This window comes from Lygodium microphyllum, chromosome 12 (assembly GCF_053477565.2).
Source record: "Lygodium microphyllum isolate KBCC chromosome 12, Lygodium_microphyllum_v1.1.10, whole genome shotgun sequence".
In the NCBI taxonomy this organism is placed as follows: domain Eukaryota; kingdom Viridiplantae; phylum Streptophyta; class Polypodiopsida; order Schizaeales; family Lygodiaceae; genus Lygodium; species Lygodium microphyllum.
In genome coordinates this window covers 61,075,508-61,095,557 of record NC_141146.1, presented here as the reverse complement: position 1 = coordinate 61,095,557, position 20,050 = coordinate 61,075,508, and the positions used below count along the sequence as shown (strand labels likewise).

Below are 20,050 nucleotides of genomic sequence, written 5' to 3'. Positions count from 1 at the left end.
GGAAAGTGTGTTACATGTGTGAAAAAAAATTATAATGTATGTGGCATTGGGACAATCACTATTAGTGCTACAAATGGTTCTAATTTCATGCTTCTAGATATCTTGTTCGTGCCTAGCATTACAAAGAACTTGTTGTCTATTTGTGCTTTTAATAAGCATGGCTTTCAAGTCATCTTTAAGGATGACAAATGCATTGTTAGAGATAGAGAGATGGATGTGAGGGATGCGTTTTGGGCAAAATGCACATGTTTGCCTTAAAAAAGGATGGTGCAATGCATGCTGTTTGAAAAATGCAGCTTATTCACTTTGATATTTGTGGTCCAATGAGAATAGGTGCACATAGGGGCCATCTTTACTTTGTTATATTTATTGATGACTACTCTTGGTATACATGGATGTATGGGTTGAAGGCAAATCTAATGCATTCATGCATTTTAAACATCTCATTGCAAAGCTTGGGGTTGCAACTGGCTTAAAAGTGTAGACACTTTGCATGGATGGAGGGGAGGAGTACATGTCTTGTGCTTTTGAGACATATTTGCTTGATCATGGCATTACACATCAAGCAATCGTTAGAATGACCCCTTAGCAAAATGATGTTGCTGAATAGAAGAATTGGACTCTTATGGAGATAACTCATCGTATATGTTGAAAAGCAAGGGGCTGCCTCACAAATTTTGGCTAGAAGGCCTTTAGTATGCAGATCATGTGTTGGATCGTGCACCCACTAAAGCATTGAAGATGATTATACCATTCAAAGCTTGGTATGGCAAGAAACCTGAAGTTGACTACTTTCTGGTGTTTGCTTGCATAGCCTATGCACATGTTTTAAAAGAGCTTCGTGGGAAGCTTGATGACAAAGTTGCAAAATGCATATTTATTGCCTATAGTTTGGAGAGCAAGGGCTATCGCTTGTACGACCCATGCACGAATAAAGTTTTGTCTTTAGGGATGTCATATTTGCTGAAAATGTTGCATTTTCATATGATCAATTTCAAATGCTAGCCACCCATGACATTGGAGATGTCTTTGAGCATCTTTTGCCACTTTCCTTGGAGTCGATGCCTAGTGTAAATGGTAGGGCAGACTTAATACAACAAGTTGTTGTTGCACACCATATGCTCTTGAACTACACGGTATTGATGATGGTTTGCCACATACAGAAGAAGATGCAATACATCGTGAAAGGGTTGGTGTAAATGCAGCCAAAATAATCTCGAGATGGCTGTTACAAACTCTCTAGAAGAGTAAAATGGATGCTCCTTTATGTTAGCACACTAGAAGGGTTGCTAGGGATGCAACACATGATGCAGGAGGGGCACATGTGGCTAACTTTGCAGAAGTAGATGATTGTGATGAGCATGTATTCATGATCTCACTGTCGGATGATGATGAGGCTACTTTCTTGGATGAAACTCATAAAGTTGTACATTGGATATAGGCCATGCAAGATGAGGTAGACTCTATTGCTACGAACTCTACATGGAATCTTGTGGATTTATCACCTAGCAAAAAGGCCATTGGCACAAAATGGGGTTTTTAAACTCAAATGCAAGGTTGATAGTACTATTGGTAGGACAAAGCACGGTTGGTAGCAAAAGGCTATGCACAAAAGAAGGGCATTGATTATGAGAAAAAAATTGCTCCTAGCAAGTATATGCACAATCCACGGACCGTACATTGGCAAGCTATTGAGTGGATCTTCAGATACTTGCAAGGTATTCAGTCATATGCATCATTATTTCCTAGGGGGGAGACTTGCAATTACAAGCTTACAATGATTCAAATTGGGCTGGTGATGTAGACATTAGGCAATCTACTTGTGGACTCTATTTCTTTTTGGGTCATTCATGCATTTCATGGCTAAGTAAGAAACAACCTATAGTGGCTACCTCATCTTGTGAGGTTGAGTACAAGGTAGTCTTCACGGCAAGAATGGAATGCATATGGTTGTGTAGATTGTTAGTTGATCTACATTTACCATTGGAGGGTCCTATATCCATTCTTTCTAATAGTCAAAATACTATTACGGTGGCATGAAATCTTGTGTTACAGCTTGCATGAAAAACATTGACGTGCATTGCCATTATGTTAGAGAGAGATGCTATGTGGGAGAGATTAGCTTGATTCATGTACTCACATAAGAAAATGTTGCAGACACTTTTAGTTTGAGGCTTTTTGAAAGTCCTTAAACTTATAATCCTTTGGTGATTGATTATCCTTGTACTTCATCACATTGGCACTGCAAGGGGGTGCTAGAATTTATTAATTTTGGATAGGGCCCATGTAATTCATGTGATGTGAATACTTTAATAAGTGTCACTTTAGTGTGTGTGTATACCTAGTATCTTCACATTTAAAAGTAGTGACACTAGGGACTAGAGTTAGTTAGCTCAACTCTAGTTAGTTGGTGGAGGGTTGGTTAGGTCAAAACCTTTGGCCTAACTTAGCTTGTATCTTCACTCTATCTTTTCAATTCAGCAACTATACTCTCTTGCTTCAACTCACTCACTGTCATTGTCTCGTTTCTCTCTTCTCCATATTTGATTTTGGTTTCTCACAAAGCGCGAGGACGAGACTCCCAATAGGTCCATCCTAAGCAAGGTGGACTCCGTTAGCCAAGAGCTTTCTTTCAAGTAACGATAGATAGGAATTTATAAGACGACCCACTAGATAATCAAGTAGGACCTTGACTTGTGTCGTTTTAGGGGACCAGAATGAGACTATATCCTATGAATAGAAGGGTTGATGTGTTGCACTGCCCTTCATTTTTCATTCTCTTTGAACCAAGTGCAACATGGTCCGCTTCAGTTCGGGTGATCTAAAGCAAAGTAGACGCTCAAAGACTGATGCTAGATGAACCAATCGGTGACCTTAGTCTACTCTAAGAACCCGGATTCAAGTCGATGCCTGTGGATTACGGCCGGAACCTTCCATTGTGAAGTGGACTCAAGCAAATATAGGTGACAACCTCGTATTATTCTAAGGAGTATTGGGCAGTACCACTTAGAAATATCTCTTGATGGGCCACTAAAATCGTATCATGGAGGGCTTCTCAGTTAAGCATGTTACACATGGTATTAGAATGAAACAAAATGAATAAGTTAGCAATAATCTATGCACGTGTTGGCTTAACATTGTGACTTGTAAGTTTAGGAGTGAAAGGGTCGAAGCTATTCTAAAGAAATAGCCTAAATGATATGATCTTGATTATTAGGTATCTTTTAGCAAAATGGATGTTGAGCTCCGAGAAAAAAATTCCCTCTTAAAGCAACTGAAGCGGCTTGAGTTTACGGGGAAAGGATCCAATGTTGAGACTGATGTTGAAGTGTGGATTGAAACCCTTTAAGACTATTTTGATACAACAGGAGTAAGCACAACTAACAAGGCAATTATTGCCAAGCTTAAGCTGATAGTTGAGGCATGCTTGTGGTGAAAAGAGTGGTGCCATAATAATGCTGCCATCAAAACCCTTGTAAGCTAAAAAGATATCAAGAAGGCTATAAGGTGGAGATACTTGCCGCCTTCTTGTCGTACTATTAAAATATGCGCCACCAATGAGTACTAGCTAATAGGTGGCTGGATTTTGCCATGGATTAAATCAACCTTTGGATTCTTGTCTTGTCACAACTCTATAAAAACAGAATTTGTATCATTTTTCATTAATTTGTCTATATAATGATTTATTAATTTTATTTCCTTTGCACTAATTAGATATAAAGAAAAGTGCATTGGAGTTGGCCACTGATGAGTGGTCACAGGTTATGGTGGACCCACACGGTGGGTTAGAGAAAAGATAGTTCACACTTCCACCTATATGACCCGATTGGGCGCCTGTGACTAGAACTCACGCATATCAAGGTTAGACTCGCACACAGAAAGGATTGATGCCTTGAAGTGTGGGCTAGATCCACCAGAATAGACAGTTACAATCAACAAGATGGCATGATCATGAAATGCTTGTATAATGTGCATGTGTGGGCTGAAAGCTTGAAATGCACATTTCTTTGCATAGGAAAGCCACATGAAGATTCGGATACCATTTTTGCGATGTACACGGAAAAAGCTTTCATATGATACCCATATTGGGGGGGTCCCTAAATTCTAGGAGATCCCTAAATTTTAGGAGGTCCCTAAATTTTAGGAGCCTCGAATTAGCCTAAAAATACTAGTCCTAAAAAATAGGGATGTCATTCTAAAAATAGTAAGTTCTGTACTCTGACTGTGCTTACTAAATTTGGTTGTTTCTATTCTTGACAGTATTCAACCCAAAAAGGAAGGCCATAGAGAAGAGACAAGTGTCAAGACACTTGTCACACAAGTTTCCAAGTGTCCGACCACTTGTCACATCTCATGACATATGGCTGGACACTTGTCTTGTGCTACTCCACTTTCCCCTTTTGTACTAGCTCTCCCCTCTCCTATAAATAAGAGCTCGTTTTTCTTCATTCAAGATAATTTTTCTTTGCTGTAAACTCATGTACAGCACCCACAGATAGCCAGAAACTGGCCCCATCCATCCCCATCATCATCCCCCACTTCTCCATTATCAAATTCCTCCATATTCTCTCTTCTATCACTATTATTTTACAAGACAGCAAGCCTGTAAATTCATTACAGCACCTTCTTCTTGAGCTCTTTCTTCCATTTTAGCTACAAGAAGCAAGCTCTATCCATGTACTGCTGATCAACGATGGAGAAAGGCTGAATTCCCCTTTTTCTTCTCTCATACTGTAAAGAAATCAGTTCTTATCATTGCATAATAGATAATGCATGTGTGTTTGTACATCTTTGCATGATCTTGTGAGAGTGAGAATTACTTCTTCTCACTCTCAGGTTGATTGTAACTGAGCTCTTCCCTAAGGGACTTGGGTTGAGCAGAAATACATTCCTTCGGGGGGGGTTGCCCATCTTCAACCCTCAATCTTGTCTCCATTACTTTTACATTTTCATGGCTGTAATTTTGTGAGTAATTTTCACTTTCAGCTTTAAGTGTTCAGTCTCTTTTATATTAAGTTTCGAAAACAAGCGAATATCATAATTGTTAAGCATACTACGTTGTTCGGGGCATTTACATGTCTAGAGTCTCTAAGGTCGATTGACTTGCAAGATGCTCTTATACAAGCCAAACCCTTGATTGGGCCAAATGGAGACCAGCTTTTTAAAGAGCTATCTCTTAGGGAGCACCAAGGAAGACTCATGATTGAAAAGACCAAGGAAAAAAGTATCATGAGTGTAGTGAGATAGGATAAAGAGGAGGAATTGACAACAAAGCAAAGCCATAGAAGTTTAGTACTTGGTTTCCCTCAAGAATCGGATAATGATGAGGACCTAGAGCCCATTAAAATCCTGGAAGATGATTAAAACCCTAAAAAAGATATTTTCAAGATATAATAAGCCTCATACTTGTAATAAATATTACTCAGCAATGGCCATTGTACCCATTTCATTAAGTTATCTTGAAGTTTGAGTACTCGTTTGTAATCTGAATAAGGCAATAGTAGGTGGGTCTAACCAACAGGTCCTATGATACCACTTACCTAGAATACAATGAACCCTAAGCTCTTTCAAGATGAGAACATCTTTGTTTCTTTAAGAGGGAGAGGATATAATATTCTCCCCGGTCCTCCACATGTGAACAGAAGCTAGTGGAGGAGGGGAATAATATTAAGGTAGTAAACCTTAGGTGAAATTGATGCCACCCTTTACTGCCACCATGCAATGCAGTGCTCCACCACAACCACTCAATCACCCTACCCGCACGTAGATCTCCCCGCTATGCCACCATACAATCACACACCCAATGATCATGAAAAAGAGACAAGTTAAAGAGAGAGTGGAGCCTTGATAGTTCGAGAAGACTTATATAAATCCTTAATTATTAAGACTCTGGCATTGGTTTTTTGGAGGGGGTTGTAACATTGCAAAGAGAGAGAGAGAGAGAGAGAGAGAGAGAGAGAGAGAGAGAGAGATTAATGTCTACATAAGGCCAATGTGGCCTATGAGACAAAATCCAGAGTATATCCATGTCTAATGTCATCTCATTAGCAAGGTAAAGATAACATTACAAATAAGTGGGTGGCCTACGAAACAATACTGAAAATATAATGAAAATAACTATACGATGGGACTATACTAGGGTTGAACCATGTGTAGTGTTGTTTCATCAATAGAAAAGAAAAGGAAAGAAAATGCGAACCGGATCTGATAGAGCCATGTACAAAACTGTGGTGGAGACTATGGGCTGTAGTTGATCTCAAGATCTGCACATGATCTCAGCTATGATGCCGGTCCCTAGCTGCTTCACTGATATGCCTGGTGGTGAGTCTTTGGTGTCTCGTGATAATGGCTCTAATCTGACGGTGGTGTGGCCTCCTCGGACGTGGTCCTGGTAAACGGGATTGTCATGCTCGACGAAGGGAAATGACTCTATCCAATGTGACTCCACGGCATGGCCTGTAAGGTGTCTAGCGGGGTGGCTCTGTCTCTGCTAGGTTGGTAGTGTTAATAGGGTCGGCTCTGTAGAAGACGACCGTCACTGCTCTCTGTGTGTGTCCTTCTGCATTAGCTAGCCTCCTGTCTCGCAGTAGTGCAATTCTGTGTCTCTCGAGCTCCAGGAGGAAAATACCTAGGCATCTTTGATCCTCATACTCCATGATGCGACGAAGAGATCCAAATCCATCATGGAAGAGGCAATGGTACCGTCCTCGTACACTGTGCATCTGCATATGTAGTGCTCCGCTGTCTCAGGCTCTCGACCACAAAGCTAACAAATTCTATCCTCTGCTAGGGTATTTGTCCATCTGCCTGTCTCCATCTAAAGCCTATGTGAGGAGGTCCGAGCTGTCCGATAGCAATCTGTACGCTATGGGAGAGATGGGTGTCCATATATGTTGGTTGAATAGCGAAACCATCATCAGAGAGACATAAGAAATGACTCCTGTAGAACTCCATCCTCAATCCTAGAGGGAGTGGTGGATGGATCCATGTCCTTGCTGTCTCAATCCTAAAGATATCAGCTCGATCACCTGGTTCAGCTCTGATTGGCTGAGAGAAAGTGCAGGGCAGTCAATGCTATAATCCAAAGATGGAAGACGGTCAATATCCAAACCATGTAGGCTCATCCAAATAGCCATGTGTGAAAACCAACAGTTCTTCTCGCCTCTTGCTGCTAGTTGTCTAGATGAGGTTAGTGCCAATCCAGAGTATCTATGGCGTGGAAGTTTCCATAGTCTGTGCCAAAAGGTCACTACCCCGAGGAGTGCCTCTATAACTATAGATGTTGCCCCTAGCTCTGCTCTGACAATGGGATGTGGGGTGGAGGGCTTACTCCTAATCATGCGTGCTATCATCATGATCAATGGCCTTTCCATGCTATCCCAATGATCATAATAATCCCTCTCTACTCCAATCTGATCAATGAGTGGGCTAAGACGCTTGTGGTACAAGCTGCAACCCCATACCTCTACTCCATATAGTAATGTAGGTGTGACTAGGGTGTCAAACAACCAGAGTTTGTTGCAGGGCTTCTGGAATTGCATGTGAGCACATTGACTCTCGAGTGCCCCTAGTGCTGCATATCCACGTGTGAGACGTGCCTCTGATGCCTCTCTCAATGAAAAACGTGGGCCAAAGAAGGTGACTCCCAAATAGACGTATTCCCAAACATGCTCCAATATGTCTTCCCCAAATGTGAACTGGTACATAGATCTAGTCACCCATGCTGCTGAAGTATTGAAAACTATGGATTTGGTCTTTCCAAGGTTCACTGTGAGGTCTTTATCTCTACAGAAGATGTGCAAAGCGTCTAGATGGCACTGCAATCCCTCCGTTGAATCTGAAATGAGAACAATATCATCTGCATACAGTAATATTGGTATTAGCACCCCTGTCAAGCTAGCTCCAGCTCCTCCTCCTCAATCTATGTAATCAGACACTTCATCTATGTATAGACCAAGCAATGTAGGTGAAAGTGGACATCCTTGTTTCACTCCTATGGTATTGTCAATCCTCTCTGAAAGCCCCCCAAGTACTCGTACATGACTTGTCACTGCCTCATATAATGCATAGACACCCCATCGTATACCCTCTGGTACTACCATGTCCTGCAATCTCTGCATGATGCGTGTACGAGGCACTGTATCAAAAGCTTTGCGAAAGTCTACAAAGCAACAATAGATCCTCTTATCTCGGGCTTGATCCTCCTCAATAATGGCTCTAAGTGTGAGATATGGTCCAGCGTGGTATATCCTCGTCTGAAACCTGCCTGTCCTTGTGCTCTCTTGCCTTGCATTTCAGCCCACTTATTGAGTTCATGCTCCAATATAGATCCATATATCTTGGCCAAAGTATGATTGATCATGATAGTCCTGTAGTTGCTAGGAATCAGGGGATCACCACTTTTAAACAGCGGGATTATAGTATTGTCTGACCAACTCATAGGGAAACCTTCACATACTGCTCTATTGAACATATGTGCTAATATGGGTGCTAATATGTCACAAGCATGTGAGAAATGTTTTGCTACTAGTCCATCCTCATCATGTGCCCTCCCATTTTGTAATCTATAAATTGCATCCCTAACCATTTTTCATGTTAAGAAAGACCACTGTGTTGGTCTACAAGCTTGTGGGGGCTGCATAGGTGGTTGCTATCTTGGCAGGCCATAGAGCTGTCTCCCATAGTCAAGCCAAGCATCTGGTAATGTAATCTGTATGGGGGGCTGTCTTTCATGAAATATCTTCCATGCACTCTTGCTATCCCGCCCCAAAAATAACTGATATATCTCTGCTTCTGCTTTTGCTAAGTAGTCTTGTTTCTTCTTCCGCACAAGGCATTTGAAGAACGCCTTTGCTTGGCGATGTGTCTGAGTGCCTAGCTCCACTTCTTTCTGTAAGCGAGCTCGGGTGACTCTACACTCATCATCATACCAGCTATTTCGGGGAGCAGTAGATCGTGTGGGTCTACATTGGGGCAAGGTGTGTGGGAATGCATACATGGCTGATCCATGTATGGCCTTTGCTAAATCCCTTGTACATTCTTCCAATGATCTACTCAAGTCCAATGTATGTAAATTGGTCTGCAGAGAACCAGAGTAGATATGTGAGGTGTCTTTTGTAAAGTAGTATTTGGGATGTCTAAGGAGGCATGGTGTTTCATGTTTCATATGTACACAAGAGAGCATGAATGTCAAAATAGCATGATCTGGTGCTATGCCAATTGGTCTCTTAGATATCTCAAAGTTTTGGATGTTTGGTATCAAAGCTGGTGAGCCCATCAAGTAGTCCACAGTACTTGCCCCTCCTTTGTGATTCCAGCATGTCAAATTGTCAGATCTTGGCCATTGTGGCAGGCCATTAAAGATGGCTAGTCTATGTCCACTTCCCAAAGTCAATAGGTGTGTCACATAGGTACCCACTTCTTTATCCTGGGCTCTCCTGCGTAGGCCTATTTCATCTATGTCGATCTCTTTGAACATGGCATTATCATGCATATAAAAGTCACTTTGTCTATCTCCAGTGCGTGCATTGAAATCTCCTACCTATAATATGTCCCCGATGCTAGCATATCTCATGATATCGTCATAAAGTACATCAAAGGGAGATCCATCTCGTGTGGCATAGGTAGAATTTGCAAGAGGAAAGTAGCATATTGCGATGAATATATCCCATGGTCTTCCTGCATGTATCCTAATCCATAAATATCGTGTATCATCATCTCTTTTCATTACTTGCACTATCCCTTTGAGGTCTTTCCGCTATAGTATGGCCACACCTCAGAACCCCTAGTGCTTCCTTATTTTCTAGCTGCTGGACGAAATACACTTTCCCACTTGTATTCCGCACGTTTGGTAGTTGGCTACCTTTACATTGGTGTGTTTCTATGTAGATTGCTATATCTATGTTTCGGAAGCTATTTTCAAAGTAACCAGCGTCCAAGAGTAGGGCTCCATTACAATTCCATAATGACATCTGAAGTGTCTCATAGGCCTTGTATCGTCATGAAGTCCTTTTGTCGGTTATGATGACTCGTCCATCCCTACAAACAACCCACTTTCTCTCTTTGCGAGCCTCCAATACCTTGGGCATGTGTTCTCTGCCATGTGCTATTTGTGCTAGGGTAAGGTCCTCATCCAAATAGATCTTCTCACCCTTGAGGGCTCTCCTCTTGGAGAGGAAGGCCTTTTTTTTCTCTATGTCCCCGAAGCGAAAAATTAGAGCCTTGGACTTAGAGTCCTCTTTCCCCACTCTCCAAGCACTGACGATGGGTACGTCTGAAGCCCCAATTTTTGTCAGCAAGTGTCTTAGCATCTTCCTGTGGCTGCTCTTCTCCTCCCATCCTACTACCCATACGTGTAAACACCTAGCCCGTCTCCTAGCCTCTTCTTCCAAGGTAGCATTCATTACTTCAGTCTTGTTCACAGATGTTCCCTTATTCTTTTTTACTACCTCAATCCATGGGTTGGCTTCTTCTATTTACTTCTATGTTGTCTTTGCTACTTCTGCCCATGAGTGAACCTCCCTTTCACATGCCTTCAAAGCCTCTTTCTCTTTTTGTAGTTCTTCTTGCACATTCATTTCTTTTTTCTTAAATGTATTCAAGATTTCAGATTTGTAGGCATCTACCACTTTCAGCATTTCAGTTTTCAGCTTATGCATTTCGGACAGCATTTGTGCTTGTAAGTCATTCTTAATCTTTATTTGCATGTCTTGCATTTTTGCCCTCTGATTTACTATCAGTTTGGCTTTGACCTGCTCTCGTATTTCTTTCTCCAATTCTTGTTTCATAATTCGTAGTTCAGAGCGAATCATGAGATGAATTTCTTCGTATTTCTTTTCATTCATGGTGCGTGAGGTCTTTCCATGCCTATCAGATGCAGGGGAGACGGTCCAATTACGGATCCTTCAGCCATACTTCTTGTACCGTGTGTTCTTAGAAGGGGTGTTGAACATTGCTTCCATTGACGGTTGTGTTAGTTCTTGATTAGATTCGTCTCCCAGATATTCATTTTCCACGGTTTGATGCTTGCATTTGTCTACATTATCCATCTCTCACACAGTGTGTGCAAAGCCACTCAGCTTGTACTTTGAACTGTCAAAATCAGAGCAAATTCTGTGATTCCTGCAAATTTCCAGGGTTTCCCTAAACCCTCACTAAATTTTTGCAAGCCCAGTAATCTTTTGCGAACCCAAATGCCTTCACACTGTTTATAGTCACTGCAGAAATACAAATTGCAGTCCTAGTCAGTGCATTACTGCATACTCCATGACATGATCAAAATCAAAGTCAATGCATCATTGCCTAGTCCATAGGCCAGTGCATCAATACGTTCACCCAGGTCTGCATTCATGTCATTCTGAGTACATTCGTGTCCCTGCAAGACAGTGGCTGTCTCCCTGTGCAGAGACGTGACCTTGCAGAGCAGCTCCTTCAGATTAGCACTCACGCCAGTCTTGCCAGACTACTGTCACTGCTGTTGCTCCCACCAGACTGCTGCCTCTTGTAGGACGCACATGACAATCACGCCAGCTCTTGTCACTCGCGCCAAACACGTCCGTCACGCCAAGCACGTCTCGTCACGCAGCATCCCGTCACTCACGCCAGACACGTCTCCTCATCATCCCGTCACTCATGCCAGCATCCTGTCACTCACGCCAGTATCCCCATCAGTATTTCGTCAGCGATCACGATAGCTCAGGCGATCTCATCACAGCATCCCCGTCAATGATCATTGAAAAAATCCCAATAGCTCAGGCGATCCCGTCAGCATCCCCGTTAGTGATCCCATCACAACATCCCCGTCAGGCGATCCCGTAAAAGAGAGAGAGAGAGAGAGGATTGTGAGATAGAGAGAAAAGAAAGATACATCTCTAAAAGGCCAGAATGGCCTATGAGACCATAACTAATACAACTAAATCATCATCTCTCATCAGAGAAGAAAACAAAATTATGTCTAGGTCTACATTATAAATTGAAATGGAAAATGAGAGAGAGAAATTGAGAGGGATAGAGAGGGAGAGATAGAGAAAGGCAGATAGTGCAAGGGAAAAGATTTCTTCAACTCTTTGGCAACTGTTCCGGCCTTCCCCAATACACCTATTCTTTTGTAGCTATTTTCACAAAGCCATACTCTTAGTCATTATCCATCATCTCCTTGAAGCAAGCTCAAGTCGATTGGTGAAGATCTATTAGGTGAAGATTAAGAAGGGGATTTTGTATGTGAAGCTCGACCTTCAAACAAGAGGTAACATGGCACCCAAGAAAAGCACTTCAAACTCCAAGCACACGACTATGGCTAGAACAACTATTCCACCCATATCACAAGTTTTCTAGGTGTCTTTTATAAAGTTGGACCTTCTTTTTCTAAAGCAAATGCTGAGAAGGATAAGTGATCTAGTAGTTGAAGATAAGCTACAATTTAGTAAATGTAAAAATTAGACTAGTATAATTAGTAGCACGAGTTGCTTGGATAACATGATTTAGTTGAAGAGGAACCTTGTTGTGGATTGTATTTTATTTGCGAACTATTCTAGGACATTGTTTTGGTTTGTTGAATTGGTCTTTTTAAGATAAGGTTTACTCACTTGGGAAATAGATGGCATCCCTAGCCAAGATAATTGGTTGATGAAATATTCAAAGTGATCTTTTGGATTGATGTTATTGAAAATGAATATTTCCCTAGTAGCTGATGATGATAGGTTGATTGCCTTGGATTGTATTATTAAAAGGTTAAAAGAAAGGATTGCACTAGACCCCCCTCAAGGCTAGTTGCAAAATCCTACACCAAAGGGGTCGGTTTTACTACTTGGGAGAGCTCAGATTGGCCTTGATGGCAAGAGGTCACTTTGTAGGGAGGACGATAGATAGGAGGTAGTAAGGGTACCAGGGGAGCTTTGGCTAGTAAATTTTTTATACGCCTAGGAATTGACTAATCCCTGTGTGATCCAAGATGGTATTTTTAGGAAGCCTTGATACTTGTTAAGGTGGAGTCTTGGTGGGATTGAACCTTTGGGTTATTACTTCCATATGGACAGAAGGAGAAATTATAATACTCCTGTATGGGTAGAAGAAGAATTCGTAATAAGAAAATGAATAAAGGAACTGTTTGGAATTGCTTCTGTTTTATCTTGTTTGAGTGTTGTGATATAAATTACGTGAATGAATCCAATGTCTTAAAAGGTTAATTAAGGAAGTTGCCTTTATGTGCTGAAACATAAGGGTGGTAAGTAATTAGACAACTAAAGATGATGCAAAGAGGAAAGCAGGAGGGCAAGACCCCCAGCGGGTCCATCCCAAAGTAGGGCGGTCTTGGTTAGCCGAGAGTTTTCTTGCAAGTAATGATAGATAGGAATTTATACGATGATCCACTAGATAATGAAGTAGGACCCTTTGACTCATGTAACTTTAGGGGACCAAAATGAGACCATGTCCCACGGATAGAAGGGTTGACGTGCTGCACTCCCCTTGGTTTCTTATTCTCTTTGAAACAATTATGACACAATCTTCCTCAGTTTGGGTGATCTAGCACAAAGTGGATGCTCAAAGACCGATGCTAGATCAACCAATAGATGACCTTAATCTACTCTAAGGACTTGGATTCAGGTCGATCCTTGTGGGTTACGGCTGGAACCTTCCGTCATGAAGTGGAGTCAAGTGAACCTAGGTGACAAACCTTGTGTTATTCTAAGGAGTATTAGGCGGCACCACTCAGGAATATCTCTTGATGGGCCACTAAAATGGTGTCACTGAGGTCTTGTCAGTTGGGCACCTCACGTTTGACATTGTATTTGGTTGTGAATGTCAATGTTCATGAAATTGAGAGAATTTTGAGATGACTGAAAGTGATAGAATCTAGGGGAAGACATGTCTGCATCCGCTTGCACCTGCTTTTGTTGCCTTTGCATTGCATTTAAACTACACTGGACTACCATCTGATTTTCCATTTCATTAGAGATTCTGTGATATCTATCGATGTGGAAATCAAGTATTGTTGGTTGGGGAAGTCTTTGCTGAATTGTAATACTGCAGAGAATTGTTGCTGAAAGCCTTGTGAAGTATCGTAACCTTGCCCATGAGTGCCATCCATTAACAGCAGGGCAGATATGCTCACGTGCTCGAAGTGCCCAATAATTGACCCTGATACAAAATCAAATCCTAAAATCTTGGTTGGCCCTCTGTATGATGGTTTTAAGAATGAATGAATGAAAGTTATCATCGATATCTTCAAAAGGTCATAAGACCTATGAGATTATTTTAAGTAATGAAAATCTAGAATTAGCTTGTCTGGCATAAAAATTTCTTCCCTCGTTATCTCTAGTAGATGTGGTGAGTCCATTGTCTTTTTGGCAGCTTGTGTGTCTCTGAAATTTACCTTGGTCTAGAGTTGGTGCGAGGAGTGTGAGTGACATGGTCATTATGGAAAGAGGGAGGGAGCGAGTAAGGTAGGGTTTGGAGAGAGAACAGCAGGCGAAAAGAGAGACTAAGCTAATACTTTTTGTGCTTTGTAGTGTTGGTGGATTTACTGTGTTATACAGTGCTGCAAGTTATCCTGATCTAGTCTCTGGTGTTGCTCTTCTAAATGCTTCTGGGCAGTTTGATACTCCTGAAACTGAGAGTAAGAAGGAAGTTTTACAAGAGACCGCTGTGCAAAGGCTTATATGGACTCCTCTGAGGGATTGGGGTCGAAAAATTGCAATAGTGTTTGCATTTTGGCAAGCTAAGCAGCCTGGACGTATTCGATCTGTTCTGAACAATGTAAGTTGCTAGAACAGAAGCATTAAATTAGTTATTCTATAGAACCAGTTATTATAGCATCTTTTGCGACACCAAATGTTCTATATGAAGAAAGGAACACCAACCTTTTATTAACACATAAATCAAGAAGAGAAGTGTGTCTTGATTCTTGTTGATGCTATTTCTCATCATACCTTACATATCTGAAAAAGTTCACCATCGTTGATGATCACTGGGGAATGTTGTTGCTGTTACTTACCATACCTTATATGTCTGAAAAGTGTTTTGTTGTTGTTGATAATTGGGGAATGCCTTACATATGGTCATGGCTATCTACAGGTGTACATAGATAAGGTAAATGTTGATGATTATCTTGTGGATTCCATAGTACACCCCACAAAAGATCCCAATGCAGGAGAGGTTTATTACAGGTGAGGTGCTTCATATAACAATGGATCGATATTATATTTTGTTTTGGATAAGTGCACTAACAAGGTTGTAATGTTCACTTACATAGGTTAATGAGCCAAGTTCTTTTCAACCGTTCGAACATTACTTTGAATCAACTTCTGGCAAAACTTTCATGTCCCCTCTTACTTTTGTGGGGAGATTTAGATCCTTGGATGGGAGCATCAAAAGTGGAAATGATCAAATCTTTGTACCCTGAAAGCTCAGTTGTCAGGTTGCAGGCTGGCCACTGTCCTCATGATGAATCTCCTGAATTGGTGAACGATGCTTTAATCAAGTGGATGTCATCTTTCAGCTGATCTGTTCAATGTAATATTGCTTATGGTTTTGGCAAGTGATTGCTTCATCCAGGTTTGGAATTAGTACCACCAGTTCACTCTCGCTTCCAAAGTTCAGTAGCCACATGTTAAAACCTTCTTTGTCACCATGTAAATCACTTTTCCAAGTAGCGCAGTTCTTAACCTTGAATAATTTCCTTGCATGATGCTCTAGCAAACTTTCAGTGAGTGTTGGAAGGACTAAGAAGAGAGCACTTGAGTCTTAGGTGGGAAATACTCTGTCAGAACTAGCAGCTGATGCTCTGTGGGTTGGGTGGGGCGTGCCAGCCTGGGAAGCGCTTTGGGTGTCTATTGTTCCTCTAGCATGCAGGGTAAGAGGCAACGTGAACAGGGCCCTGATGGGGGGGAGTCTCCAAATCTCAGAGGGCCAACAATGGAGATATGGAACTAGATTCCTGTGCTAATCTTGCTAAAGGAAAGTTGGATCTACTGGTTGTCTTTCAAGCTATGGCTTTGGACATGCAAAGGTTGGTTGATGCCAAGCAAGGAGCGGTTGCTGGAAGTAATAAGAGCATGCACAAAGCATGCATGTTGCTCCCCATTGAATCTCTTTGCTCTAGGTGTTATGACTTTGTTACAGCTTGTGTGTTCTTCCTCGTCATGACCCATGTCGGTATGTATCAGGCTCACTGCAGTTTACATTATTTCAGATTCTGGAAAAATAAATTTTCCAGGTTTTGGTGGGTTCCTCTGTTGAGAAAGATTGGATTGTCTCTTGTTTAGTGGGTTGTGAAGGAAACTTTGTGCATATGATGCCCTGGTTGTCTGGCTTTTCTCCTAATGATGTGCCCTAACTAGCACACAATTTTTGAGGCAAAATTCAAAGCTCTTGCAAGTGCTTTTGCAATATTCCTTTATGTTCCTCCTCGTGCATCTAATACAAGAGGGGTGATGTAGATCACATAGTTTGTGGGATAGGAGGGTGGAACCTCCTGGGGTTCTGGAGACTTAACAAATGCTACATGCTTGGAGAAGGGTGGTGGATTCTCTTGGATTCGAAGTACAAGAGGGTGATGGAGGTACTTCCATACTTGGACAACTCCATATTATTTGCTTTTAAGGTGGTTTGTTTAATGAGAGCCTGTAAGGGCCCTCCGCTGTTCAAATTGAATGTTTCTTTTTGGAAACAATGTGATTCTATTAACAAGGTTAGAAAAGTTTAGAGTGAGCATGTAGAGAGAGTTGACGACCTTGTTACGAGGGGAAATGTGTATGAAGGGTGTTACTGCAGTGTCTAAGAGTTATGGGCTCAATAAGGCTGTTGTGGGACGGAGGCAATATGATCTTCTTTCAACATGTTGAAGCCATATCGTGATGCTCTTCTCACTTCTAGCAATTGCATTGTTGCAGAACACTGAAGATCATCTGAAAAGTTAGGAAGATGACAAAGTTTCAAGTGCTAAGGTTCAGTCAAGAGCTAAAACGGATTTGGATTTTGAAGCTTTTAACAAAATTTATTTCATGCTTGAAGTAGGAGTAGTTGACTGTGATTCAGAATGTGGAGGGTCATTTGGTTGGAGATGAAGAAGGGATAGCGAAAGTCTTTCACAAACATCTCTCGTCAGTAGTTGGCACTGCACATGTTGTAAGGGAAGACCGTTAGTAGCTATTAGGTTTTCTTAATGATGTGTGTCCTAAAATTGACAGTGATATCTCTCCCCCTTCGGAGAGCCCCTTTAGCAAGATGAGGATGAGTTTGCAGAGAAAAATGTGAAGAAAGGTAAAGTCCTAGGACTCAACGACTTTCCACAAAATTTAATGGCAAAATATCTTTGCAACCCTTTTGAACACAATTCTAGAACTGGGCTCTATGTCCTGTTTCTTGACTGTAAGGGGTCTGAAGCAAGGGGTCGTTAAGTTGGTGCTGAAGGTTCTTGAAAGGCGCAAACCAAATTAATGGCATCCTTGCATGATGCTCAATGCTCCATATAAGGTAATGGCTAAATTGCTTACTTTATGTGTTAAGTTTATTCTTCCCCTGTCAGCAAATATAAAGCAATATGGCTCTGTGTATAGCATAAAAATAGAGGTTGCTATATCAAATATGCTTCTAGATATTGATTATACATCGGAAGTTAGAACAGGGAGGGAATTAACTTCTCGTCAATATGGACCTTAACAAGGTGTCTGACAGAAGTAGCTGGGTATCTTATTTTGAGGGCCTCATAGATTGATGGTTTTGGAAAGTAATTATGTAGGATGGTGGCAGCTTTTTTAGTGATATGTGTAGGCAGTTATTTCAATAATTGTTACTACACACAATCTAAGAGATCTGTGTGACAAGGCTGTCGTCTCACTCCACTTTTATTTTCTTTTGTGACTCAACCAGACTTGGTCAGATCGAAAAGAAGGCCCAAAGGCCGTCCACTTTTGTTCACTCTTGTGTTTCAACCATCACTTGTTCAGCTTGAAGAGAAGGCCTAATTGGATGTTATTAAGGGGTTATCTCTTCCTTATGGGAGTGTCTTTTGTGCCCGGATGTTCACTGTTGATAATTCTAAAATTATCAAAGTGGATCATTCTTCTTTGCTACAGTTTTTGAGTGTCTATGATGAAGTTGAAACACCTTTTTTTTGCGCTACTTCCCTGGACCAAGATGTCTCTCTCGGAATTGGTGCAGTATCTTGTAATGATATTTGCTGGTTCTATCTTCCCTTTTCTAAATCTAATTGGGTGCAGTTCGAGAAGCTTCTTTGCAAATTTGTGTGGTCTTTCAGTGATGAATGCATGTGTCATGTTATCCCTCAGGACCAACTCACTGAGATGAAGGAAAATGGTGGAGCTGGTCTTGATTCTATTAAGTTGAAAACTGATAGGCTTTGTCTCAATCTTCTTAAGATGTTCAGTGAAGATCAGCCTTGGATCATTGTTGTGAAGCACTCTATTCAGTTGTCTCCTCTCCCACGTGGTAAATGGGAGGAATTGTCATGGGATAGGATGAAGTCTTCAGAAGTCACTCAATTGTTGATTAATACCTGGAAGCTAGTTCTTGCAGGTTACAGGTGGGTTGAAAGTAATGATGGCAAAAGGGGATTGTTCCTGAATGCAGGTTGTTTTGGCTGCAGGGTGCTGGATTTAAAGATGTTTTCTGTCCAGTTGATGTTGATCCTAAACTTTGCTCTCCTTATAAAAGTGGCATTGGGTGGAGGATAGATATATGAGATCTCAAGAAAACAACATTCAAAGAGGAGACATGGAATGTTGGGAAAACTAAATTCAAAGAGTTTGAGGGATATGAATTTCAATTTAATTTGTGTTCGGATAAGGCTGTGTGGTTGTAGAGGGTCATAGGGATGGCTAAAGATAATTAGCCCACTTATAGTGTCTATGATAAAAGGCTTCCTAAACAGCAGGGTGTTGAGAAACTACTACTTCAGTTCACACATTTCATTTAGGGTTTCACACTGACAGCCCCAAAAAGGGCTGGTGTCCACATTTTGGCCACTTTCTCAGTGGGTACCCACCTAGTGGTGCACCATGCTAGACAGCTTATGCCTTGAAATAGGCAGTCACTTCATTTATTCTTCACCACCACACACCACTCTCTTCAATCATTTTTCACCACCTTCTTCGGTCATCACCACTACTTCCCTTCCCTTCACCAGCCCCTTCCGCTGCCCTCACACCCTTTAAGGAGGACATTGTGGTTCATGGCTCGTGGCTGCCTTCACCCTTTCTCTTGTGCTTCAAGCGCCTTGTTCCATCATCAAGCCTTGGGTTTGGAGCATCTTTCACCTAGCGTCACCATCATCTACTTGGTATGAGCACCCTTCTCCATGAGGCTCCACCTTCACCTGAGTTTTTCAGTATGGAGATCTCCTTGCAGAGTGTCATCATCTCCAACTTGGCATTAGCATCCTAGCCTTTGGCGACAATCTACATCACCGAGCGTTAGTGATTTCATCACTTTTTATCACATGGGTGCGGGGACTTGTGTTTTTGCAACTTGGCTCCTCCATCACCTGGCAACACTCGTCTGCCACAAAGGTTGCTGGGACTTGCGTTTTGCAGCTTGGCTCATCCTCCATCACCTGGTGTCATTTGTTTATCACTGGGGCTGCCAAGACTTGCATTTTTGCAGCTTGGCTCTTCCATCACTTGGCATCATTTGTCTGTCATAGAGGTTGTTGGGACCTACGTTTTTGAAGCCTAGCTCATCTTCCATCATTTGGTGTCATCATTATCCACCTGGCATCAGTATTGGGGTTGCTCTCTCCCTATGTTTGACAGCTCCAACACTATGGGATTTGCGTTTTGTTGCCCATGTCATTCCCTAGCATTAGAGGACCGCGGTTTACTTCCTCGACAGTTGGTGATCATCTTCCACATCTTCAACAACATTAGAGGACTCCGGTTAGTTCCCTCGACAACTGTCTTTCACCTTTCAATGATTACTTCGATAGCCCATTGCCCAGAGGACTGATTTCACTCCCTTCACTATGGAGATTTCCCACATGTGCTATCACTTGATTCAGACAAGACAATGCAATTATCTTTTGAGCTTTGGCTTT

General features: G+C 41.7%; 1 protein-coding gene across 1 annotated transcript in view; it reads left to right on the top strand.

Annotated features, from left to right (window-relative positions):
• Positions 1 to 15,672, top strand: part of LOC148027815 (alpha/beta-Hydrolases superfamily protein) — a 79,782-nt gene extending 64,110 nt beyond the window's left edge. The window contains exons 5-7 of the mRNA XM_087689518.1: positions 14,508 to 14,754; positions 15,073 to 15,164; positions 15,251 to 15,672. Of these exons, the coding sequence (XP_087545644.1) occupies positions 14,508 to 14,754; positions 15,073 to 15,164; positions 15,251 to 15,500 (589 nt within the window). The 3' untranslated portion in view covers positions 15,501 to 15,672. The remainder of the gene's footprint in view (positions 1 to 14,507; positions 14,755 to 15,072; positions 15,165 to 15,250) is intronic.
• The last annotated feature ends 4,378 nt before the right edge of the window (positions 15,673 to 20,050 follow it).